Source organism: Nycticebus coucang, chromosome 22, assembly GCF_027406575.1.
Source record: "Nycticebus coucang isolate mNycCou1 chromosome 22, mNycCou1.pri, whole genome shotgun sequence".
Classification (NCBI taxonomy): Eukaryota; Metazoa; Chordata; class Mammalia; order Primates; family Lorisidae; genus Nycticebus; species Nycticebus coucang.
Genome location: NC_069801.1, coordinates 32,447,718 through 32,474,174, shown reverse-complemented (window position 1 = coordinate 32,474,174; position 26,457 = coordinate 32,447,718). Strand labels below are relative to the sequence as shown.

The following is a 26,457-nucleotide window of genomic DNA, read 5'->3' as shown; positions in this document are numbered from 1 at the left end:
AAAAGTCCGGTATCTGTTAATTTTCAGTCAACTGGAGGGCAGTTGGGGTCCAAGTCGGTTCCACTTTTGTTCCCCTTAGCACCGAATCGCAGGCGTCAGTAAATATTGGCTGGAGAGTACAATTTTAGGAGAAAGACGTTCTTCCCCCACATTCCCAGAGAGCATCTTCAATTTCGGTGCTCTTGGGAGTCCAGAAGCAAGCAGGGGAACGCTGGGGAACACAGCGCGTGATGGGCAGGACAGAGGTGCGTGCGGGCTGGGGCTTAGAGCACAGGGCCGGGAGCCCCGGCGAGAGGCGCGGCCGGGCCGCCCTCCTCGTGATTCCTCCTCCCCCCTCGGTAGCTGCTAGTCAGGTGATTCCGGCACGTGATGGGCACCACCTACCCTGCTGCTCCCGAGTGGCAACTCGGGCGGCCAATGAGGGGCTGGGGCTCGGCTCGGGGCCTATGAGCGCCGGGCTCTGGGGGCGGGCCAAGCGGCGGCGGCGGCAGCGGCGGCGGCGGAGTGGGGAGGCGGCGGCCTGGCTTGGCCTGGCCTGGCCTGTCAGGGTGCGGGCGGCGGCGGCTTCAGCACCATGTCCCTGCAGTACGGGGCGGAAGAGACGCCCCTCGCCGGCAGTTACGGCGCGGCTGATTCGTTTCCAAAGGACTTTGGCTACGGCGTGGAGGAGGAGGAAGAGGAGGCGGCAGCGGCGGGCGGCGGGGTTGGGGCGGGGGCCAGCGGTGGCTGTGTCCCGGGGGGAGCTGACAGCTCCAAGCCGAGGATTCTGCTCATGGGGCTCCGACGCAGCGGCAAGTCCTCCATCCAGAAGGTAAGTGGGGCCGTTCGGGGCCCTTTCCTCCCCGAGGGCTCAGGTGGCCGCAGAGAGGAGGTCCCTGGAGGGTGGCGGCCGGGGTTGGCCTGGAGCTGCGTCCCAGTGTACTTTCTCTTCTTCTCGGTGAGCGTGGAGCCACTGGCGGGGCCCGCGCCAGGACCCTGACCTCTGTGTCCACGCCCAAGTCAGCTGAGGCCGGGTAGGTCGCTGGAGGGAGGCAGGTGTTGAAAGGCACCGCCCAAGACCTCGGTTCCCTGGAACCCAGCCCGTGTGTCTTTTACGAAACTGAGACGTACTCTCCGGTTCTCACTTGGAGAACTTCACGGATTCGCTCCCGTACCCCCCCTTTTTTATTTGTTCCTCTCCCTTCAGGTGACCTGACTTTGCAGGGATTCCCAGACCAGCCCCAGGGAGCCGCGTCAGAAGAGTTGTGACTAAGGCACTGGGCATTCTAATGCTGGTTCTTGTTCCTAGTATAGAGGAAACTTCCCTGTAACATTTTTGGGAATTGGGTACTAATATCTCAACTATTTCAGTACTTGTGGCTTGGTGAGTGTAATTACTGGTAATATTCTCCTGTAGGCTGTGGTTACAAAAATCTGCGATTTTGCGAATGTTTTGCAGATTTACATCCGTGTATTTGTTTTTACTTTTGGTCTATCTTGAACGAATGGGGGGAGGGCTGTACGCTTTTTAAGTAAGGGGAAATAGAGGCAAGGTTGACTTCCTCCATTACAGCTAGTAATAAAACTAATATCACCAGACACCCTGTCTTTTCCTTTTCCCCTCTCCACTGTTACAGAGATCTGTCCAAAATAAGTTTGTGTATTTTGTAGACGTGATGTTTTCAAAAAGGAGCCTTCTTCTGAATTTACTGGATTACTGTGTTTTATTTAACTTGCTTTTCTCCTCTGCAGCAAAACTTGGGTATATTTATGAAAAGTTTTAGCAAATCTTTAGCACAAGATTTTAGTTCTTTTCACCTGTTACAAAACTTTGGGAATAACTGTTCATTTTTCTCTTTTAGAAAGTAAGTTTTATGTTAAGATTGTATGGGTTATGGGTTTTGATTATTGTGGTCTTTAACAATTTACTGTTTCTTTTCTCATGGGAGCTGCCTTTTCCCTCTTAACTTCCACAGGCCCCCTCCCCTGTCCCTGGACATTTTTACTTACTATTTGGTAGAGTTATTTGTCTTTGTTTTATTTCTCCCACAGGACTGCAAAATCAGTGAAAGAAGGGCCCAATCTGTTTCTTTTTTATTACTGAGGCAGGCACTTGAGTAATTTTTGAATCAACAAAACTTCTTAAGCTTTGGCTACAAAGCTTTTATAATCTTAAAGCATATTTTGGCAGAATTAATACAGTTTAACCCTCTCCCTAGAAAACAAAAACACCAATTTAGGTGAGAGATAGTGCTACTACTAGTACTGTTTATGGTGCAGGGAACAAAGCAGAAAAGTTTTAGCTCCAAAGTAGATTTAATGGAAATTAATGTGTTGTCTTTTGTGAGAAATAAAAGGATAGCAACTACCAGTGGATTCACCATTCCGTTTTTACCTCTTAAAAAAACATTTTTGCCGTAGGATCAAATTTTTTATGTTAAACCAGGGAAATTCTGAATTTAAATTCTGAAGTTGAATAGTCATGAAATTTTCTTGTTTCTTTTAACAGGTGGTGTTTCATAAGATGTCACCCAATGAGACACTCTTTTTGGAAAGTACCAACAAGATTTATAAAGATGACATTTCCAATAGCTCCTTTGTAAATTTCCAGATATGGGATTTTCCTGGGCAAATGGACTTTTTTGACCCTACCTTTGACTATGAGATGATCTTCAGGGGAACAGGAGCATTGATATATGTCATTGATGCACAGGTAGTCACGAATAATTGTGTTTACTGCTCTTCTCTGTGGCAAAAAGATGTAGAAACAAAGGAAAGTTGTTTATCTTCTTTGCCATGTGCTTGCAGCTTATTTCTTTGGCACTGAATTCTCTGATAGTATAAGGCCTGCAGGTGCAGAGGTGCTTTGGGAGTAGGCATGCTGTTTTCCAAGTACAGAATGTCAGATGATTAGAAGATGTGATTTACATTCTTAGGTTCTAGTTTTGAGAAGCTAACACTGGCTTTCCACTTTCATTGGTTAATAGCAGATATTGTCGTACTTTGTAATAATAGTGACATCACTCACTGAAAAGATTTCCATCCCATAATATAAAAAATGAGAATTAGAATCAGTAGATTTAGAGCAGTTTCTTTAACTGCTCAAATTGAACTTAGCCCAGCCAGCATTTTTTTGAGGACCTCACATGTGGTATGCAGTCAGATGAATGGAATATATCCCTATCCTTAAGAAGCTTACTTTTTATAAGCTTAAGCATTAGTTAGGAATGCTTTCTGAGTGCCAGGCTCTATATAGTGGGTGCTTTTACATACGTGATCTAATTTAATTTAGTCTTCAAAGTATTGTGAGATATGTATTGTAATTCCTGTTTTACAGATAAGTAAATGGAGATCAAAGAGTTTAAGCAACTTGCTTAAAGTTACACATCTAATAAATGGCAGAGCTGGGATTACTTTAAAAAAAAAAACCATTGGGAAGAAATATACATCTCCTTATTGCTTTGTATTGCAGTATTAAAAATTATATAAGCATTAACTTGGTAATTGAATTTTTTTAATCTTGAGAAATTGAAGAGCTATTTTGTGATATAAGTTAATGTATTTGAATGTTTGAATATTTACGAATAATTAGGATTTTTCTGTGTTTGGGGGAAAGAGGTGGTTTGAGGCTTTCTTAGCTTGTTGTCCTTTGTAAGATTTCTTTTTAAAAAATATTTTGTTCTGACTTACAGGATGACTACATGGAGGCTTTAACAAGACTTCACATTACTGTTTCTAAAGCCTACAAAGTTAATCCAGACATGAATTTTGAGGTTTTTATTCACAAAGTTGATGGTCTGTCTGATGATCACAAAATAGAAACACAGAGGGACATTCATCAAAGGGCCAATGATGACCTTGCAGATGCTGGGCTAGAAAAACTCCATCTTAGGTAACAACACGTGTGTTTGATACCAGAGCCCTGAACCATGTGTAAATGTATTCCCATCTCTGTCATTACAAACACTGTAGCTATCTGTTACTGGAATGCTCTTTCCTAAATCTGTAATGTTTTTGATTTCTTATTTGTCGAATGCCAAGCTGTTTTGGGAGCCTGATGTTATTGAGAAGTTACTTTACTCATTTTTTGTGTTTTCCTGGAGATTGAACTTCAAGTTCATTTGAAGTGTTTCCATTGGTGCTTTTCCAAGTTCATCTCAAGAGACTGGAGTCAGGCTATTTCTTCATGACATAAGTCTACTTTGGGAATCCCTAGTCTTGCCTCAGTGAAAGGAATCACTTGTCACATTTGTTGAAGATTATAGACATCTGTAGGTTGAGCTTTGACAGTATCTTTCTCAGTAATGAAGAGATAACATTTTCAAGTCTGGACTGACTCTGATGTATCTTAGGTTTTAAAACACTATACTTTTATGAAACTCTAAAGTTTGGGTTAGGTTGGTTTATCCCATTAATTTGCATAAGGCTGCCATTAAGTGTAAAGGATGCTGGTTTATAATTAAATATTGCTAAGTCACTACTAAAGAATAGCTTTTAGGTAGGATGATTTATGTATTTTCACTCTACAAGTGTATGAAGAATATTTTTGTACATCTTATTTTTTTTGTGACATGGGTAGAAATGAGTATTCAAAAGTACCCAAGAAAGTGTTCTCTTGATGAGATAAGCAGCCTTTAAAGAGTTAACAAGGAGAGACTCAACATAGTTATTTCTCTATCCCTGATCTGTTACAGGTACTTCTGTTTATAGGCTCAAGTCATCTCTCATTTTTACATTTTTTTTTTTTTTTTTTTTTTGTAGAGACAGAGTTTCACTTTATAGCCCTCGGTAGAGTGCAGTGGCGTCACACAGCTCACAGCAACCTCCAACTCCTGGGCTTAGGTGATTCTCCTGCCTCAGCCTCCCGAGTAGCTGAGACTACAGGCGCCCGCCACAACGCCCAGCTATTTTTTTGTTTCAGTTTGGCTGGGGCTGGGTTTGAACCCGCCACCCTCAGTATATGGGGCCGGCATCCTGCTCACTGAGCCACAGGCACCGCCCCATTTTTACATCTTAATATTCTGTGGGCCTTGGGCTCTAAGATCTTTCGGTCTTGGTTTTGGAAGCCATTGACCTCTATTTGCCTGTATTTAAAAAATTTAAAAGTAATTCATGCTTAAAAAGATAAGAATTCAGCAATGTCTGTAGAAAGTGCTTTTCCATAAAATTCCTCAATTTAATTTTTTTAAAATCCGTTAGTAATGGTTTTTCCCTAGACTTTAAGCCAGGCTTGTCCTTTATTCCCCAGTACCCCTGGGGATCCTTCTGATTCTCTTTACTCTGTGTTTATGTCCCTTTCCAGAGTATCTCACCCCAGTGGTGGTTCACGCCTCCTTTTCCCAGTATCTATAGGGCCCTAGGCCTTGTAAATAAATGTCAGTAGAATTTGACATTAACTTCCTATTTATTACCCCCAACCTGTGGATGAGGGTCTACTTGATTTCTGCTTTGTAGAAACTCACCTTACTAAAATTCTCTGTGCGTGGCTGATTCTCCCGGTCTCGTCTTCCTCCAGACCTCATAGGCCTGCAGGATCTTCTCACTTTACTAAACTGTTTGCCTAAAGGAGACACTAAAATATTCCTTTCTCACTGTACCTATGGGATCATCTTGGCCTTGTTTCAGTACTCTCACATCTAGAGTAGAGCCCTTTCTTGCATAAGGTTGAGTTCTTCGGTCAGCTCCTTAGAAGTTTCTTCTTCTATTATTATTGAATTTATGTATTTGCCTGCATACTCCTGTGAGCCCCCTAAAAAACTTTAAATTACCTATAAAGTGGTATATATAGTTTTTGTCTGACTTTGTCATACATACATGTGGATGTATTGTGGCTGCAACTATATAATGAAGAGCATACTCCCCGAGTGAAAAAGCAGATAGAATTATCCACCATGTTTAACTTGTTAAAGGTCTGCTCTGTTTTGTCTTCTCTGTCTTTCACTCAAATATGTTATATTAAATCTACATATGTTACTTCTTCACTGTTCATCCTTTTAAATCTCCAGACTCCTGTTCCATTATCAGGAGGACCCTATTCCCATTCTCCTTGATTTTTTTTTTTTTTTTTTGAGACAGTCTCAAGCTCTCATCCTGCCTAGAATGCTGAGGTGTCATAGCTCACAGCAACCTCAAACTCTTGGGCTTCAGCGATTCTCTTGCCTCAGCCTCCCAAGTAACTGGGACTTCAGGCGCCCGCCAAAATGTCCAGCTTATTTTTGGTTGTAGTTGTCATAATCGTTTGGCTGGCCTGGGCTGTATATGAACCTGCCAGCTCTGGTGTATGTGCCTACAGGCGCCAAGCCAATATGCTTTTTGTATAAATTCTAAACAGTTGTATTTATTTGTTTGGTCAATAAATACTTACTGGCAGGCAGGGTAGCTAATGTAATCCTAGCACTCTAGGAGAAGTGGGCAGAAGTGGGAGTATCACTTGAACTCAGGAGTTTGAAACCAGCCTGAGCAGGAACATCATACTGTCTTTACTAAAAATAGAAAAATTAGTGAATGCACTGGTGCGTGCGTATAGGCCCAACTATTCTGGAGGCTGAGGCAGGAGGATTACTTGAGCCCAGGAATTGGAGGTTGCAGTGAGCTACAATGATGCCACTGCCCGCTGGCTAGGGCAGAGGCGCAAGACTCTTTGTCTCCAAGAAAAATAAATCTAAATATGTATGAGCACTGCTAAGGACAGTGGGCTTGCAGCAAGACTGACGAAGTCTTTTTCCTCATGGACTTACATTCTCTAATGATATAGCTGGAAAGCACCTATAATTAAACTCATAATGTAATCTTAAGTACTTATGAATGTTATGAAAAACAAATTAGGGAAAAAGTAGAATTAGGTACAGGAACAGTATTTTAGGTAGGGTGGTCAGGAAAGGACAATTGAGGATATGACACTAAAGAAGTTTTCTGAGGCCGCCTCATGCCTGTAATCTTAACACTCTGCTTGAGCTCTGGAGTTTGAGACCATCCTGAGCAAAATGAGGCCCTGCCTGTACTAAAAATAGAAAAAATTAACCAGCATCATGGTGGGTTTTGGTAGTCCCAGCTACTTGGGAGGCTGAGGCAGGAGGATCACTTCAACCCAGGAGTTTGAGGTTGCTGTGAGCTAGGCTGATGCCACAGTACTATTGCCTGGGTAATTGTCTGAAAAAAATTTTTTTTATGGGTGGATCTTGCTATGTTGCCTGGGCTAGAGTGCAGTGGCTATTCACAGGTGCAGTTGTAGCTGGAGATAGCCTCTAACTCCTGGGCTCAGGTGTTAGATTGTAAACACATGCCACTGTGCCCAACAAGGAGGTGACATTGTAGAAGAAACCTAAATTATATTCTTTTTTTTTTTTCTCTCCTCCCCCCCCAACCCCGCACCCCGACAGAATCTCACTATGTCATCCTTGGTAGTATACTTTGGCATCACAGCTCACAACAACCTCAAACTCTTGGGCTTAAGTGATTCTCTTGCAGCCTCCTGAGTAGCTGGGACTACAGGTGCCTGCCACAATGCCTGGCTATTTTTTTGTTCTAGTTGTCCTTGTTGTTTAACAGGTCCAGGCTAGCCTCGAACCTGCCAGCCTCAGTGTATGTGGTCGGCGCCCTAACCACTGAGCTATGGGTGCTGAGTCCCTAAATTGTATTCTTATTTCATAATTGTCACATATCTCATCTAGCTTTCTTTTGGTTTTTAATCTTGGTTTTTGTCTCAGCTATGTGCTTAAAAACCACGCTTTTTGAATCACTACAAAGAGGTGAATATTCAAGTTTCTGCATCTGAAAATGCTTTCTTGGGCACTACCTCAGTTGTCCTCGGTCTAAATGCAGTAAAGAGATGTATAGTTACAAGCCTGGTGGGAAATTGCATTTGTCACCTTGAATGATGGGGGTGGTAGGCAGGGTAAAGAGGCTTAAATTGAGTTTTACTGGAATCAAATGTTACAATTTTATGTATTATGATAGTCAATCTAAGGTGTTTCTTAAGTTAATCAAACTATATTGTGTTTTTCAGCTTTTATTTGACTAGTATCTATGACCATTCAATATTTGAAGCTTTTAGTAAGGTGGTGCAGAAACTCATTCCACAACTGCCAACCTTGGAAAACCTATTAAATATCTTTATATCAGTAAGTGACTTATTTAATTTACTGATTAGTTTTGTATTCCATTTTTTTGTTAAATGTATTTGTTTTAAAACTTCTCCATAACCGGGTTCGATGGCTTACGCCTGTAATCCTGGCACACTGGGAGGCAGAAGTGGGTGGATTGCCTGAGCTCAGGAGTTCAAGAGCAGTCTGAGTCAGAGCAAGACCCCAGCGGGCGCCGGTAGTCCCAGCTACTTGAGAGACAGAGTTAAGTAAGAGGATGGCTTGAAACCAAGAGTTTGAGGTTGCTGTGAGCTACGACTCCGTGGCATTCTACTGAGGGTGACCAGGTAAGATTCTGTCTCAAAAAAACAAAAATAAAAGACTTTTCCATAAAATGACTGAATCAGGCTTAAAGACTAATGGCATAGTTAACATGTAAAATAAATAACATAAAATATGGCTTGAGCTATTATTTTCTGAGTTATTTTCTTAGCACTCACCCTTTTTGTGTTTAAAATGAACTGATGAAAATTTTTCTTACGCTTTCTCAAGATTCTTAATCTTTTAGAGAGCAAAGAAACGAGGTAACCAGTTAGGGGTACTTTATTTTGTTATTATTATTATTTTTTTTGGAGACAGAGACTTACTTTGTCACCCTTGGTAGAGTGTTGTGGTGTCAGAGCTCACAGCAAACTCAAACTCTTGGGCTCAATCGATTCTCTTGCTTCAGCCTCACAAGAAGCTGGTATAGGCGCCTGCCACAATACCCTGCTATTTTTAGAGACAAGGTCTCGCTCTGGCTCAGGCTGGTCTTGAACTTGTGAGCTTAGGCAATCCATCAGCCTTGGCCTCCCAGAGTGCTAGGATTACAGGTGTGAGCCACTGCCCCTGGCCTAGAATTTTGGGTATTAAGTAAGAAGGACTTAAACATACAAAAATTGTGTCTTGACATCTTCATGATATCTGTTTTCTGAAGGAAGAGTAGTAGCTCGAAAAGACTGGGTTTTGGGGATGTGACTTAGTTTAATCTCTGCCTTATTAGAGATCTATTGAAAAATTGATCTTTTCCCTTTTCTTGCTAACTCTGTAATCTTAGTATCATATTTTACATTCTTATTTTGAAGATTCAGCTTAATAAAAAAAGGATAGCCCTCCAGTAAATTTAGCATTTAGCCATTATATTTTCCAAACATTATTTTGAAAAACTCAAAGTGTGATGATCCCTACTTTGACTTTTTTGGCCTTTCAAGTTATGCTAGATGTTGTTGTCAGACTAATTATTTTATGTTTTAATAATTGCCCTATAAAGCCTTTCTGGGAGAAGGTCATTCAAATCAGAGATTGATTATATAAGATCAAATAGTAATAGAGGATTATTAAAAATGTAGCACAGCTTGATTTTGGAGAATATTTTTGATAATTTTTTTGTGATATCTTAGAAAATAACTCATTTAAGTAAAGAGGAAGAAGAAAAATGTTTGGCAGAGCACAGAAATAATTCCACTTTTATTATTTGGTTAATAGAAATGGCTTTTCAACCCAGTACTATTTGTTTCCTGTTATTGAGTTGTATAATTAAAAATGACCTTGCATGTTACTCAGTAATTCAAGATCTTTGGTAAGTTGCAAATTGTAATTCTTAAAAAACAAAACAAAACAAAACTGAATACTTCCCCAATTTTGTTTTTCCAAGAATTCAGGTATTGAAAAAGCTTTTCTCTTTGATGTTGTCAGCAAAATCTACATTGCAACAGACAGTTCCCCTGTGGATATGCAGTCTTATGAACTTTGCTGTGACATGATTGATGTTGTAATTGACGTGTCTTGTATATATGGGTAAGTTATATACATGTTTCTGTAAGAGCTCAGACAGGTGGACGACTACTAGCTTGGTTTGTCTAGGAGATTAATTTCTGAAGCCTTTGGCAAGTGCTGTATGAAGTCAGATTGTTCTCACTGTGGTGCTTCAACTTGGAGCAGGACTTTCCTGTAAGTGGGCTGCAGGATCTTACTCCTTGAGAGGATGGCTGGGGAAAGTTGGAAAGAGTGAGTAGCATTCGACTTATTTATCACTGAAAGTCCTTCCCACCATTATTTAAGGGTTTTTTTGTGTGCCTTCTCAATACTGGGACTTAGCTAGATTGAAAAACTAGACTCATTTATTTAAAAATGGTTTGAATAAAAAAGTAAGTTCTGGTTCCTAGTTTAACTGCAGGCATTATAGAATAAGAGAGTCTTAATTTTTCAGAGAGCAAAGGAACAAGGTAATTAGAATTTGGGGTATTAAGTAGAAGGACTTTAACATATAAAAATTTGACCCATGCAAGTAAATTTCCAAAATAAATTTCTAAAAAATATGAGCTATTCTGTATATAAATTCACCAAACTCTAGATAGAAATTAGTAAGAAGCCAGCAAACAAATGATTTTGTAGAATAAGTGAGGACTAGTAAAAACTGGCAAATTACTAGCATTTCAAAAGCCAGTAACATTCTCTGTACCTTCTAACAGTCCTGATTTCTTAGTATATTAACATCAGAACTCCCAAGATGCTTTCAGATGCTTTAATATTTCCTTTGCATACTTGTCTTCCTTATCTGTTCCTCCTCTCTGTTCCACCCAGTCTAAACTTCTCCTTTACCTGTGACTCTGCCCTCACCTTGTTCTTTCTAATTTGTCAGTGTCTTTCTCAGGCCGCCTCTGCATAAAAGAGTGCATTTGTCTAAGCTGTTCTTTACCTGTCTATTCCTGTCTTCCATTTCTGTCTTTCACTTCTGTCGTTACATGTTGTCTTTTGTTTTAATTCTTTTGATAATGAAAATGAGATGTTGTTGATTTACTATGTTACTTAGTAAAGTTTCATGTTTCTTATTCCTAATTTTAAGAATGGGTAAGTAGGGCGGCACCTGTGGCTCAGTGAGTAGGGCGCCGGCCCCATACACCGAGGGTGGCGGGTTCATAACCCAGCCCCGGCCAAACTGCAACAAAAAAAAGATAGCTGGACATTGTGGCAGGCGCCTGTTGTCCCAGCTGCTTGGGAGGCTGAGGCAAGAGAATCGCCTAAGCCCAAGAGCTGGAGGTTGCTGTGAGTCCTGTGACGTCATGGCACTCTACCGAGGGCCGTAAAGTCAGATTCTCTACAAAAAAAAAAAAAGAATGGGTAAGTATAACATTTGTTTTTTTCTGTTTTCTTTTCTTTTTTGTAGAGACAGAGTCTCACTGTACCGCCCTCGGGTAGAGTGCCATGACATCACACGGCTCACAGCAACCTCCAACTCTTGGGCTTCTGCAATTCTCTTGCCACAGGTGCCCATCACAACGCCCGGCTATTTTTTTGTTGCAGTTTGGCCCGGGCTGGGTTTGAACCCGCCACCCTCGGTATATGGGGCCGGCGCCCTGCTCGCTGAGCCACAGGCACCGCCCCCTTTTCTTTTTTCTTTTTTTTTTGAGACAGAATCTCATTTTGTTGCTCTGGGTAGAGTGCCATGGCATTGTAGTTCACAGCAGCCTCAAACTCTTGGGCTCAAGCAATCCTTTTGCCTCAGCTTCCTGAGTAGCTGGGACTACAGGCCCCCACCACAGTGCCTGGCTGTTTTTAGAGACATGATCTTGCTCTTGCTTAGGCTGGTCTGGAACTCATGAGCTCAAATGATCTACCTGCCTTGGCCTCCCAGAGTGTTAGGATTATAGGTGTGAGCCACTGTACCTGGCCCTAATATTTGTTTTTTGTTTTTTTTTTTTTAGAAACAAATCAAACTTTTATAAACCAACTTTTTATTTATTTATTTTCAGACAGTTTCTCTGTCATCGAGGCTAGAGTACTATGGTGTTAAGCTTAGCTCACAGTAACCTCAAACTGGGCTCAAGTGATCCTCTTGCCTGAGACTCTAGAGTAGCTGGGACTGTAGGCACCTGCCACAAGGCCTGGTTATTTTCTGTTTTTAGTAGGGATGTGGTCTCTCTCTTGCTCAGGCTGGTCTCAAACTACTAAGCTCAAGCTATCCTCCCATGTTGGCCTCCCAGTACTAGGATCGTGGGTGTGAGCCACCTCACCTGGCCTAGAACCAAAACCAGACTTTTTGTTTTGAGACAGAGCCTCAAGCTGTTGCCCTGGATAGAGTGCCATGGCATCACAGCTCACAGCAACCTCCAACTCCTGGGCTTAAGCGATTCTCTTGCCTCAGCCTCCCAAGTAGCTGGGACTACAGGCGCCTGCCACAACACCTGGCTATTTTTTGGTTATAGTTATCACTGTTGTTTGGCAAGCCCGGGCTGGATTCAAACCTGCCAGCTCTGGGGTATGTGGTTGGCGCCTTAGTCGCTTGAGGTACAGGCACCAAGCCCTAAGATCAAACTTTTAATAAATGAATAAAATGTAGTCAGAAAACTTATTTTCAGCATAAGATACGCTATAATGTTATACATTATAAAGTATATTATAAATAATGTCTGTTATCTCACTCTCACTTATTTTTTATTTTTTTAAATTATAGATTAGTGTGAGGGTGCAGAAGATTAGGTTACATGGATTTGTTAGGTATAATCCAAGTTGTAGTTGTACTCCTTACCCAGGAGGTGCGCCATATACCCTTACATTGTGCCCATCAGGTGAGAGCTTACCAGTCTTCCTCCCCTCTCCATTTTCCCCTTTCCCTCTCTCCCTCCTCCCCACTTGCATTCAGTTGTGTTTTCCTTTTGTGTGTGTGTGTGTCTACTGGTTTCACATTAGTATCCCATTCTTGTGATATTTTACTAAGTAGAATGTTCTCCAACTCTATTCAGCTTAATACAAAAGATAATAAAGTCTCCATCTTTTTTATGGCTAAATAGTGTTCCATTGTGTGTGTATATACATACACCATAGTTTATCAATCCATTCATATGCTGGGTTCATTCTATATATTAGTGGTTGTGAATTGAGCTGCTATAAATATTCTAGTGCATTTTTTCTTTCTTTTTTTTTTTTGTGGTTTTTGGCCAGGGCTGGGTTTGAACCTGCCACCTCTGGCATATGGGACCGGTGCCCTACTCCTTGAGCTACAGGTGCTGCCCCAGTAATTTTTTTACTTTTTGGGATAGAGTCGCTCTTTCACCTGGGCTAGAGTGCCATGGCATTAGCCTGGCTCACAGCAACCTGAAACTTCTGGGCTCAAGCAGTCCTCCTGCCTCAGCCTCCCAAGTAGCTGGTATTCCGGGTGTATACCACCATGCTTGGCTAATTTTTCTGTTTTGGGTAGAGACAGGGTCTTGATTTGCTTAAAACTGTTCTCGCTTTGCTCAGGCTGGTATCAAACTTTTTTTTCTTTTTTGAGACAGAGTCTTACTGTGTCGCCAACCTCAAACTCTTGGGCTTAAGTGATTCTCTTGTCTCAGCTTCCCAAGTAGCTGGGACAACAGGCACCCGCCGCAATGCCTGGCTATTTTTTGGTTGTAGTTATTATTGTTGTTTGGCAGGCCTAGGCTGGTTTTGAACCTGCCAGCTCTGGTGTATGTGGCTGGTGCCCTAGCCAGTGAGCTACAGGCACCGAGCCTGGTATCAAACTCTTGAGCTCAAGCAATCCTCTGGCCTTGGCCCCCAAGAGTGTTAGGATTACAGACATGAGCCATCACATCTGGCCATTATTTCACTATTCTTAACACATTTCCGACTGGTCATGATTTACCCAGTAACATGGACAGTTTCTGTGTAAAAATTGCTGGTCAATAATGTGTTAACAGAGCAGCTGGTCCCTGATTCATTTCTCTCATTCTCAATTCCCAGTTGTCTCAGATTCAGTCTATTTTATTCTTTCTCCCCTTCTTATCTCTCAGTTGCCTATAATACAAAATCACTTAGCACCTCTAACAACACATTGTTGACTGGCAGTTCTACGTGAAGGGTCAGCAGTGTGTTAACACAATCTGCATATGTAATTTGTGTGCTTATTATAGTTTCATTTGCTTCTTGACTCTTGATTTACATTTTTTGAATGGGGAGTACATTTGACAGTTTTAGTTTAATGATTGAAGTAGCTTCGAACCCTATATGGTTCACTCTGCAAGTGGTAGGATTCTACAGCATATATAATAACATTTTGTCTTTTAATTAAAAAAAAAAAAAAAAGTGCTGTGTTGCCCAGGCTGGACTCAAATCCCTGGGCTTAAGGATCCTCCTGCCTCAGCCTCCCAAATAGCTAGGATTAGAGGTGCTTGCCACTGTGCCCGTCTTAGACTGTACTTCTTCTAGTTTTTATATTCTGGATCCTTCTTTTATTTGAAGACTGTGTCAGCACAGATTAGCATGATGGAAGATTAGAAGCCTATATTCCATGCATCCTCAGTAACAAGGTGGAAGTGTGAATGCATGGATTACTGCTGAGTCAGAGAAAGAGAAAGTGTAGTTGATAGTTAGAATCCATTTTGTCCCATGATATTTGTTAGGAGCTTTTCAGTTTGTAGTGGACTAACCAGGTTACATTCCTTTTAAATTTATTATACCCTATTGTGCCCTACTAGCAGCCATTAGTTTGGTTCTCTAATAAGTATGGTTCTCTTGGTCATGACCTTGCTACCTTGGTGTATTTTGATGAAGATTGAGACAAGCATGTTTTCCTATATTCTTAAAAATTATTGAAACCGGTAAACATAGGAAGCAAATACTATGCAAGTGGCCAGGTGTGGTGGCTTATACCTGTAATCTTAGCACTTTGGGAGGCTGAGGTAGGTGGAGTGCTTAAACTTAGGAGTTTGAGACCAGCCTGAGCAAGAGCAAGACCCCATCTCTACTAAAAAACTACTGTAACATCATCGTGGGTGCCTATAGTTCCAGTTACTTGGGATGCTGAGGCAAGAGGATCCCTGATCCCAAGAGTTTGAGGTTGTTGTGAGTTATGATGTCACAGCTGTCTACTGAGGGCAGTGGAGTGAGATTCTGTCTTAAAAACAAAAAACAAATTGAGCAGGCTTTTTAAGATCATTGGCATACTTCTATTCTTAATTTTATTAATCACAGCCAAATTAAATCTGTCTGATCTCCAGACTTTGAAAAGAATGCAATTTTCTTTCTCACATTAGTGTGTGATCCAAGATCATATGCTGCTTTCACATTAGAAGCTTTGTAGCTTTCTACAGCTGTTGGCTATGGGTGTTGGCTTAGGGGATCTTTAGGGGATCTGTGTTGGAGCTTGTTGTCAGAGCTTGTTCTCACTTTTTCTTTCTTTTGAGACAGTCTCACTATGTCACCCTCTGTAGAGTGCATTGGCATCACAGCTCACAGCAACTTCAAACTCTTGAGCTTAGGCGATTCTTTTGCCTCTGCCTCCCATGTAGCTGGGCCTACAGGCGCCCGCCACAGCACCCAGCTATTTTTTTTTTTGTTGAAGTTGTCATTGTTGTTTGGTAGGCTGGGGCCGGGTTTAAACCTGCCAGTCTCAGTGTATGTGCAGCACCCTAACTGCTGAGCTATCGGCGCTGAGCCTGTTCTCACTTTTCATGTGGCACAGAAAAAGATCTAGGTAGGGCATTTAACTATAAGCTGAGAACACATAACACTTATAACTTCCTCTTCTCCAATCAGAAGGAAGTAGTTTTCTTTTATATCTTGAAGCAAATGGCACCTACTTCCCCACAATTCTGCCTTGCCAAATCAACTTTATATTAGCTAGGAAAGATCCTAGAAACAACATGGAATTGTGTTAAAACCCTAAGTTTGAGTCCCGACTTTGCTAGGAGACCCCTTTACTTTTAATGAAGTTCAGTTCTTGTATCTAATTTTAAATGGGCATAGTCCTCTTCTTTATGTGATTTACTTTGGTTTGTTGCAGAGAGTATTTAAAGTGGTTAAATAGCACTGTAGTAATAATTTCTATCCTCAGGCTTATTACGAGGAGCAGATTGATGTGTGGGCCAGTATACTATAAGGTTCAGAATAGTTTAAAATAAGCCCTCAATTCATTAAAGAAAATACATGGAAAATATAGAAAAATGAAAACAGGAGTAAAAAGCTACTAGTAGACAATTACTGTTAACAATTTTTTTAGTGTTATTTATGTCACCTTTTTAAAAATAAGTTTCTTTGAAGGCAAATCTTTCAAATCATGTATGAGAAGGTAGACTGTAAGGCTCAGAATAGTTTAAGAAATAAGCCTCATCACCGTTTATTAAAAACTGTATGGAAAATGTAAAAAAGTGATAATAGGCAAAAAAAAAGATTGATTTACTACCAAAGACAACTGCTGTTTTCATTTTAGTCTATTTCCTTCACCTTTTTTTGATGGCAAATACTTTATTTGAAAAGGCAGTTTGGCAGTTCTGAATTTCTAGCAATAGCTAGACAACCTTTAGACCAGTGGTTCTCAACCTGTGGGTCATGGCCCACAGGAACTGTATTAAAGGGTTGTGCATTAGGAAGGTTGAGAACCACTGCTCTAGACTTTTATAAGTAAGCACATCAGAAAAACTGTCAGAGCACATAGCTCTTTGAAAGTTGTTGATTTCAACATGGGGCCTACTGTTGTCTAGCTGGGATTGTTCTTGTATAGTAAGAATTTTCCTGCTTTTGTGAGGAAGCAAAAATTGTTTTCTGAAAAAATGTGGTTTACCTGGCATATAACATATGCTTTGAAGGAGCTCACTTAGCTGGTAGCAGGTCCCAGAAGGCCCTGTGACCTGAGGGAAGTAAATAGAAGGAATTTCAGTTGGGCTTACAAAATATAGTCTGAGAGATAAGTATTCCCATCTGGCGGGATGTTGGAAGTGTTGTCATTTCCTCGGGTAAGATACACATGTTTTCGCTTTTTTCTCCAAATGTCTGCATAACTGTTTTAAAGGATATGTATGGAGTTTTTGTTGTTACTGTTTTTAATAGGAATCCCTGAGATTCTGCGTTTAGGAACCTTATATTGAAACAACACTCTGTTCCAATATATTTAAGCCAGTATTATTCTTTCTCAAAAGACATTTGGGAAGTGGGGTGGAAAGACTTGTCATTGTGCAAATTAAATGTGACAAAATGCCTAGTTGGGAAACCTGTGATGAATAGTACTTTCTTTTAAAATAGGTTAAAGGAAGATGGAAGTGGAAGTGCTTATGACAAAGAATCTATGGCAATTATCAAGCTGAATAATACAACTGTCCTTTATTTAAAGGAGGTGACTAAATTTTTGGCACTAGTCTGCATTCTTAGGGAAGAAAGCTTTGAACGAAAAGGTAATGGCATTTTGAAAAGCTGTTTTTGTGTTAAGTTTTTTGCCATAATTTCTCAGGTTCTTGAAAATGAGAAAATAATATTACAATGTTTGACAAATGATTATCTTTAAAAAATATCTAGCTCAACCTACTTTTGTCCTTTCTACATAATATAGTCCTGACTATTTCCTGTCTTCTTTTGATTTTTTATTTTTAAATCATGTTTTTTTTTTCTTTTGAGACAGAGTCTCACTTTGTTGCCCTTGATAGAGTGCTTGGCATCACAGCTCACAGCAACCTCCAACTCCTGGGCTTTAGGCAATTCTCTTGCCTCAGCCTCCCGAGTAGCTGGGAGTACAGGTGCCCGCCACAACGCCCGGCTTTTTTTTTGTTGTTGCAGTTGTCACTGCTTTTTTTAGCTGGCTGGGGCCAGGTTCAAACCCACCACCCTCGGTATATGGGGCTAGCGCCCTACCCCTTGAGCCACAGGCGCTGCCCTTAAATCATGTTTTTTATTCTAACCTCTTTTACATCAGATCCTTTCATTACCTGTTTACCTGCCTACAATTTGGCTCTCGTCTGAACCAGTCTACTGAAACTATTCCTTGAGAAATTACCAAATTACCTCCTTGCTGTGGTCAGTGGCCTTATTCTGCGGCCTCTTCAGCTTTCTGAAGCAGGTCATTCCCTCTTTCCTTGAGGCTTTGTTCTCCTTTTATATCCCTAATGCCAAATTTTTGGGGTTATTTTGTGTGTTTATTTCCCTGACCACCTCTCTAATTTCTTCTGGCTGGTTTTCTTTTTTTCTTTCCTGAATGTTGGTCGTAGCCAAGTCTTTTTGCTCATTTACTCACTAGGTCAACTTATCAAGTCCCTGGATTCAGTTAATATTCTGTGTGTGTGGCTGGGTGTAGTGGCTCACGCCTGTAATCCTAGCACTTTGGGAGGCCATCGTGGGTTGGTTGCTTGAGCTCAGGAGTTTCAAGACCAGCCTGAGCAAGAGTGAGACCCCCATCTCTTAAACAAAATAGCTATAGGGTGGCACCTGTGGCTCAGTGAGTAGGGCACCAGCCCCATATACCAAGGGTGGCGGGTTTAAACCCAGCCCCTGCTGAACTGCAACCAAAAAAAAAAAAAAAAAATAGCCAGGCGTTGTGGTGGGCACCTGTAGTCCCAGCTGCTCAGGAGGCTGAGGCAGGAGAATCGCGGAAGCCTAAGAGCTGGAGGTTGCTGTGAGTCCTGTGACGTCATGGCACTCTACCGAGGGCAGAAAAGCAAGACTGTCTCCACAAAAAAAAAAAAAAAATAGCTATACATTTTGGCAGGCACCTGCCAGCTACTCATGAGGCCAAGGCAGGAGCCCAAGAGTTTGAGGTTGCTGTGAGCTATGACGCCGTGGCATTGTACCCAGGTGACAAAGTGAGACTCTCCCTTAAATTAAAAAAAAAAAAAAAAATGTTCTGTATGTAGTTGATTGAAAAATTCACATTTCTACCTTTGACTTGGGCTCATGTTCCAGTCCTATGTTTGGACTTTCAGGGACATCTTCCCTAAATATCTGATTGTTCTTGGGTATCATGCCCATCATGGGTTGATAATTGTTTCCCCTGTTTTGTAACAATCCTCGCTATCCAACTTCTGTCACTAATTATGCCATTTTTCTCCTGTCCAGTTTTAAATATCTTATAGTCAGGTAGTTGTTGCTGAAGGTGCCCTGTCAGATTGCTTCACAGAGGGGATTTCGTGTTCTCCTTTTTCTGTTCTTCTAGTCCTATACATTGAACATTCACCAAATCTTACTGTTTTCTTGGAACTGTTTCTTGGGTTTCTTTTCCATTTCCATTGTCATTGACTTTAGTCCATATCCTCATCCCTCCAGGCCTGTGTTTCTATAATAACCTCCTACTTGATAATAGCCATGCATTTGACATGTGTATGGAGGGTTTAGTATGCAGAGTGGCCATAAAGTTTGTGTGCAGCTATTTAATATGGCCACCATGTATATCATCTTTTATTGCAAAGGAAGATTTGTTTTCAGAAAATTTCTTTTATCATATTATTTAACTACTCAGGAATCTACAGTTAACTCTCTATTAATTGCTGCACTATCTCTCCCTAGTCTTCTCCCTGAGTTTTTAATGGCTTATTTTAGATATACATTTTTTGGATAAAACATGTCTATTCATCATTGAGCTTAGGAACTAAAACATGACAAATATAGTTGAAGTCTTCTGTGTATTTCTCTCAGTTGAAATCCTTTCCTTTGCACTATGTATCTTATTTTTCCTGTGGGTGGTTTATTCTTTTACTTCATACCTATCCCTAAACAACATAGAGTATTGTGTGTCTTTGCATTAATAATATCAGAATATCAGCAGTCTTCTGCAACCTATTTGTTTCTCTTAATTCAAGTTTTTTTATTTTTTTTTGTAGAGACAGAGTCTCACTGTACCGCCCTCAGGTAGAGTGCCGTGGCGTCACACGGCTCACAGCAACCTCTTAACTCTTGGGCTTACGTGATTCTCTTGCCTCAGCCTCCTGAGCAGTTGGGACTACAGGTGCCCGCCACAACGCCCGGCTATTTTTTGGTTGCAGTTTGGCCGGGGCTGGGTTTGAACCCGCCACCCTCGGCATATGGGGCTGGCGCCCTACTCACTGAGCCACAGGCGCCGCCCAATTCAAGGTTGTTTTTGAGATTCATCCAGGTTGATTTGTGGCTCTAGTTCATTCATTTTTATTGTCACATAGTATTCTATGGGCTGAATATACCACAACTTTCTTATTGCTGGACATTTAGATTATTTTAAAATTACAAATAGTTCTGTAATAGATGCTCATGAATAAATTTGCCTTTGCAGATGTGGAGAATTTTTCTAGGGTAAGCATTTAGGAGTGAAATTTATAGAGTGTATGCATCTTTGATTCTATTAGACATTACCAAACTGCTCTCTGAATGTCTTTACCACTTTCTACCCTGACAGTATTGTATGGACTTTGTATCCTTGATAATGCTTGATATTGTCAGTCTGTTTAATTATTCTCAATATTGTTAGTCTGGTAAATGTGAAAGGTATCTCATTTGGTTATCATTTTTATTTAATTACTGGTTAGGGCAAATGTCTTTTTTTTTTTTGTAGAGATAGAGTCTCTCTTCATCACCCTCGGTAGAGTGCCGTGGCATCACACAGCTCACAGCAACCTCCAGCTCCTGGGCTTAGGCAATTCTCTTGCCTCAGCCTTCCAAGTAACTGGGACTACAGGCGCCTGCCACAGCGCCCTGCTGCTTTTTGTTGTTATTGTTGAGGTTTGGCTAGGGGCAGGTTTGAACCCGCCATCCTCAGTATATGGGGCCCGCGCCTTACCCACTGAGCCATAGGCACCGCCCAGGGCAAGTGTCTTTTTATGGCAAACATCATTTCATGGCTCTTCAGTTTTCTTCTTTAGCAGTTTACTTCTTTAGCAATTTTTAAAAGTTCTTTATTTTTTTCTATTTTAATTTAAAATGTTTTTGAACTTGTGGTTACAGAAAATTTCTGATGTACACAAAAGTAGACCAGCACAGTGAATCACCATGTACTCATCCTTGCTTTAACTTTCATCCACTTAATATTTAGTTTTGTTTCCTGGATAGCCTTTTCTCAAATTAGGTTATTTTTTACTAGTTTTTGGTAGAAATTGTCAAACATATAAAAAAGTAGAGAAAATACTGCAACAAACCTCTTTTTATGTATCACCCAGATTCAACAATTACAAAAATTACATAGTCTTATTTCATATTTATACCATTTTTCCTACTGGATTATTTTGAAGCGGATCCCTGACATTAAATCATTTTGCCTATATAGATTTCAGTAAGAGCTCTAAAATGTAGTGTTCTTTTTTGAACATAACAATATTAGCATTAAGAAACACAAAAAATTAATAGTGATTTAATGACACCAAATATCTGGTCAGTATTCAAATTTCCTTGATTATCAGTTTTATTATTTTCACAAAAATCAGTTTCAAAGTAGTTGAATTGATCAAAACTTATCTTTCATAGTTTTTTTTCCTGAGTCTGAAGCACCCCCTTAATTTGGCTCTAACCTATGCAGACTTGATTCCCAGTACTTCACAGCTCAAGTTCCCTGACACCTGTCTTTCTGGTCAGTCCATTTCTGTTCTGTCCTCCACCTGTGCTGTGTTCTCACTGCTACCGCTCCACAATTTCCTTGTGATTTTGCTCCCCTTTTCTGCCTAATGAAATCTTGCCTGTATCCCCAAAGTTCTTTCTTATACCTGAAGCTTTCATTGACTCTGCCCTGCACTTGCCTCTCTCTTCTTTGGACTTCTTTCATAGTTATAGTCAATTAGACATCAGATTGTTTTGATTTGTTTCTTGTGTCTTGGCTTTATGCCCCAGCTAGCATATCCTTGTAGACATGGACCAGATCTGCTGCTTCCTTTGACAAATTGTACTCTCTGTCATGCTGTTCAATAAGTATTTAATGACTTTCATCAAATCAAACATAAACTATTGAAAGATCTTGCTGTGTTCAAACAGACCACACAGTGTATTTTAATATTTTACTTTTCTTGCATGTGAATTAAGTGATTTGAAACTTGGATACCAGAGATGTTAATTTGATCAAAGTGATGAATTGTACATTTGTCATGGAGCAGAATGTTGTGATGGTGGATATATATGATGATTTACGTTCTTATGATTGAAGAGATTGCTATGTAGTTTAGAGGTGTAAGAGTTTCAAGCAGTGTTTATCAGTCAGGATTAGGTTTGATTAATCCAGACTATTACTTGGTAACCCCAAATAATAGTACCTTAAACAAGATGGAAGTTTATGACCCTCTCAAATTAAAGAAATCTACAAGTTTACAGACAGCTAAGGCACCTTGCACTTGAGCACATGAGTGCTTCTTTTCCTTCTCTGCCATTCTTAGCACTGGCTTCTATTCTCAAGATTACCTCATGGTACAGATTGGCTCTGGAAGCTCCAGCCATCTTATCTGTATTCTACACCAGCGGTCCTCAAACTACAGCTCGCAGGCCACATGTGGCGGTGTGATTGTATTTGTTCCCGTTTTGTTTTTTAACTTCAAAATAAGGTATGTGCAGTATGCATAGGAATTTGTTCATAGTTTTTTTCTAAACTATAGTTCGGCCCTCCAACGGTCTGAGGGACAGTGAACTGGCCCCCTGTTTAAGAAGTTTGAGTCAAACGATCTATGAACCAAGTGTATGGTGCCCCATGATCATATTAATGTACACAGCTATGATTTAATAAAAAAAAAAAAAAAAGAAGTTTGAGGACCCCTGTTCTAGACATTAAGAAGGAACAGCAGGAAGAAAGAATATATCCTTTTCCTCTTAAGGAGAGTTCGCAGAAGTCTCACATCTTCCCACTTCTTTCATTGACCATAGTTGGTCATGTGGTCATATCTAACTGTAAGGAAGACTAGGAAATGTAATGTTTTCCCAATGTGCTCAACCAAAATTGGGGTTCTGATTCTAAGGAAGAAGGGGAAAGGTGGTTGTTTTTTTTGTTGGTTTGTTTGTTTTGAGACAGAGTTTCACTTTGTCGCCCTCGGTAGAGTGCTATGGTGTCACAGCTCATAGCAACCTCCAGCTTTTGGGGTAGGGCAATTCTCTTGCCTTAGCCTCCTGAGTTGCTGGGACTACAGGCAGCCACCATAACGCCCGGCTATTTTTGTTGCAGTTGCCACTGCTGTTTTAGCTGGCCGGGGCCAGGTTTGAGACTGTCCCCCTCCATAAATGGGGCTGGCGCCCTACCCACTAAGCCACAGGCGCCACCTGAAAAGCGGTTATTTGGTAGGACTAGCTGTCCTATCATAAAATAGAAGCATTTGTTCAACTAAAATCTTATGTGGAAGCCCAGTTCAGTGAACAGATGAAAGCTTCTCTGCCTGAAGGGGGTAAGGGGTGCTGGCTGCCTGAAACTCTGCCTGTTGGGGCTCTCTGCTACTTACCAGACTCCAGGGTTTTTCTGAGCAGTTTGTCAAACTAATGCTGTACCATTTCCTTCAGCTCTTCATTGGCTACCCCAAAAACTTGTAAAAGGAAAGCTTGGTATTTCAAAAGGTATTTTACCTTGACTTTAGATTATATTGTAAACTTTTTTAGTAAATTCACCTAATTACTGACATTGCCCATCATGTCCTCTCTCAGATCCTAAACTATTCACCACTGTTAACAATTTGAGTATGATTTATCATGTTTCCAATGTAGAGAATTCCTGAGTTTGTGTGTATGTTTGTTAGTACATAGTAATTTTTTTTTTATCACCAAATACTTTCTAGTAGATAATTTCACAGTTGACATTGAAGAGGTGTGGTTTTCTTTTTCTCTCCTGCAGGTTTAATAGACTACAATTTCCACTGTTTCCGAAAAGCTATTCATGAGGTTTTTGAAGTGGGTGTGACTTCTCACAGGAGCTGTGGTCATCAGACCAGTGCCCCCGGCCTGAAAGCACTGACACACAATGGCACACCTCGAAATGCCATCTAGTCTGAATCCCAGCGCTGGGGCTCTGTGCCAGCTTACTCTTCACTCCGGGGTCAGATGCCGTGTGCTACAGGACATGGGAGCTGCTGCTTGTGGGAATCTGGTGTCTGTTTCACTAGAGACAAGGGGTAGAGTTTCTCATTTGGATGAAAACCCCTTCAACCAGTGGTGTACAACTGAAGCTACTATTTCTTTTTTGAAAAATGGCAAAAAAAAAAAAAAAGAAAAAATTCTAGAGACAACAGAACTCAAGTTTGTCTTTTTCCTCTTTTGGGTCCTATGTTAAGTAGATGGGATATTTTGGACCTGAAGATAACATCTATTACCCATCCTTACCAGGGAATGTTGCTGTCAGTTCCAGCTGAAAATCATAGAAAAAACTGAATTTTTATATGCATCACTTAGGCTTTTTTTTTGAGTATTCTTTAAAGATCTTGCCTTGCTTAAGTTCTAACACTGCCTCTCAGATTTCAGTTTTGGACCTTGCACATCTGAGACTTTTGAAATGCATTTGCTCGCTAACTCAGAAGGCACATAGTTGGACTGCAGCAAAAGACATTCCTGCATTTGTTATTGGAGGAATGAGAGAAAGTTTTATCCTGCATCAGGCAGAAAGCAAGGCTCAACAGTGGCTGCATTAGTTCACTTGGAAGTGTTGAGGAAAAGACTTTGAAACAGAAGAAATTTTTCACACCTGTTAATTTGAGTAACAGATGTCTGGGTTCTTCAGCATTAGATAAAATGGTGATGTTCAAAGGGAATTTAAAAAAATTTGTTTTTCCCACAGCCACCTTTTAGGGGAGGGACTCAACATGTCACTGAAATGTTTAGCTTAATCTTTTTTTTAATGCCTAAATCCATATATTCTGAAAAAAGAAGCACGATAAATGGGAGCTGTATCAACAGGGTGCCACAGCAACCTCCCTGCATCCTTCCTCTCTACCATAACATCAATTAACAAGTTCCCCAGCCCTAGGTAATTATTAGAATCCTCTCCCCATTTTTTTTTTTTTTTTTTTTGAGACAGGGTCTCAGTACATTGCCCTCAATAGAGTGCTGTAGCGTCACAGCTCACAGCAACCTCAAACTCTTGGGCTTAAGCGATTCTCTTGCCTCAGCCTCCCAAGTAGCTGGGACTACAGGCGCCTGCCACAATGCCCGGCTAATTTTTGGTTGCAGTTGTCATTGTTGTTTAGCAGGCCCGGGCTGGGCTTGAACCTGCCACCTTCAGTGTATGTGGCTGGCTCCCTACTCACTGAGCTATGGGCGCCAAGCTGTCTCCCCATTTTTTAAAAGGTCATTGTAGCTTCACCCCTCTTCCCCATTTGCCTGCTCCATCCTCCAGTATGACACAAGGAGTGGCCCTAACCCCCAGTAACAAAATACTACTATGCTCGCGCCTTCTCGGGTGTGGCCTCCTCTGCCTCCTCCTTCGTCAGAGCCTCCTTCAGTCCATCTTTGTCCAGGGTCGGCTTTTAGGCTCATCTGAGCCTGCAGCTGCTGTTCCTGATGTCTGGTGGCTTCCCGGAGGGCCTAGATCTGCAACTCCTGGCAGGCCATCTCTGCTTACTTTGCACCCTGAGCTTTCTTTTGCTGCAACTGCTCCATGGCCAACTCCTCTGACATCAGCTGCTGAGAACTTTTGGAGGAAGATCACTGGTCTTGCTTCTGCTACAGAATCTTTGCCTTTTCATTCTTCAACTCCACTTTCAGGAAGACCATGGATATGAGGGCACATGGTGGCCTGCTTCCAGATTTCTGAGCCCATAAATGGGAGTGGGGCTTGGGGTTTGGGCAGTTGTCTGTGTTCTTGGTTCTGGATGTGCTCTTGACTGAAGACTGACCAGTCCCACCAAAGCAAGGCAAGCGTGGAACAAAGTGGAGGAAGCAAAAGATAGGTTTACAGAGAGAACAAGAGCAAGGTAATAGGTTTACAGAGCAAGATAATGTTAGCCATAGACAACGAACAGGCCTCCTTTGTCAGGAGGAAGTAAGAGGCCACTTTTCTTTAATCTTGATACCAGTCTTTACATACCTTCTTTTCTAAGCTATTGGGATTCTTTAATGCTGTTTGTTGATCATGTATGACCCTAGCAGTGGTGGATTGTCTACTGAGTGTTGGAAAGAGCACTGGTGCCACAACATATGTGTAGTTTTACATCTTTTGTCTCCAGTATTCTGACTCCAATTGTCAGCTGTGGTACTTTGTTTGGTTAGTATATTAATTCATAATTACTGCTTTTTGTGGATGGTTGATACCCTTTCCATTGGTTTAACTTACATGTTATTTTTATTCCACATGCCCAATAGTCATATATTCCAAAGCCACTGGACCATTTGAGTACGTAAGTGCCACTGCCACTGTTAAACGCAATATGTATATTCAGGTCTGTAAACCTAACAGTGTGACTTGGAGTGCTTCCTGTAGGTGATTCTGACTGTTGAGTATTTACATGGACCATGGTGATGTCCAAAAGAAAAATGCTTTTATATTTATAGATTATTTCATTGAACCATATATAAAATGGGTATCAATAAATGTATTTACTCCAAAATCAGTTTTTTTACTTGCTTAAGTTGTAAGAGGGTGGGGTGATGGGACACTGGGTTGTCCTAGCTTACCATTTTCTTTTGCTTTCTCATGTGATTAACATTCCTTATGTGTCGGGGCTTTAAGTTCTATCCTGATGTGATAGAACACATGGCTTTGTGT

At 41.0% G+C, this 26,457-nt stretch overlaps 1 protein-coding gene across 2 annotated transcripts; it reads left to right on the top strand.

Annotated features, from left to right (window-relative positions):
* Positions 1-426: 426 nt before the first annotated feature.
* RRAGC (Ras related GTP binding C) lies at positions 427-26,299 on the top strand. Of its 2 annotated transcripts, none has more exons than XM_053575613.1 (7): positions 427-811; positions 2,489-2,692; positions 3,672-3,871; positions 7,985-8,099; positions 9,754-9,896; positions 17,097-17,245; positions 23,596-26,299. In XM_053575613.1, exons 1-7 carry the CDS (start codon positions 575-577, stop codon positions 23,745-23,747), a joined length of 1,200 nt encoding a protein of 399 aa, XP_053431588.1. In that variant the 5' UTR covers positions 427-574; the 3' UTR covers positions 23,748-26,299. The 2 variants fall into 2 exon arrangements, with proteins under 2 accessions (XP_053431588.1, XP_053431589.1); XM_053575614.1 differs by lacking the exon at positions 23,596-26,299 and adding an exon at positions 22,163-22,433.
* The last annotated feature ends 158 nt before the right edge of the window (positions 26,300-26,457 follow it).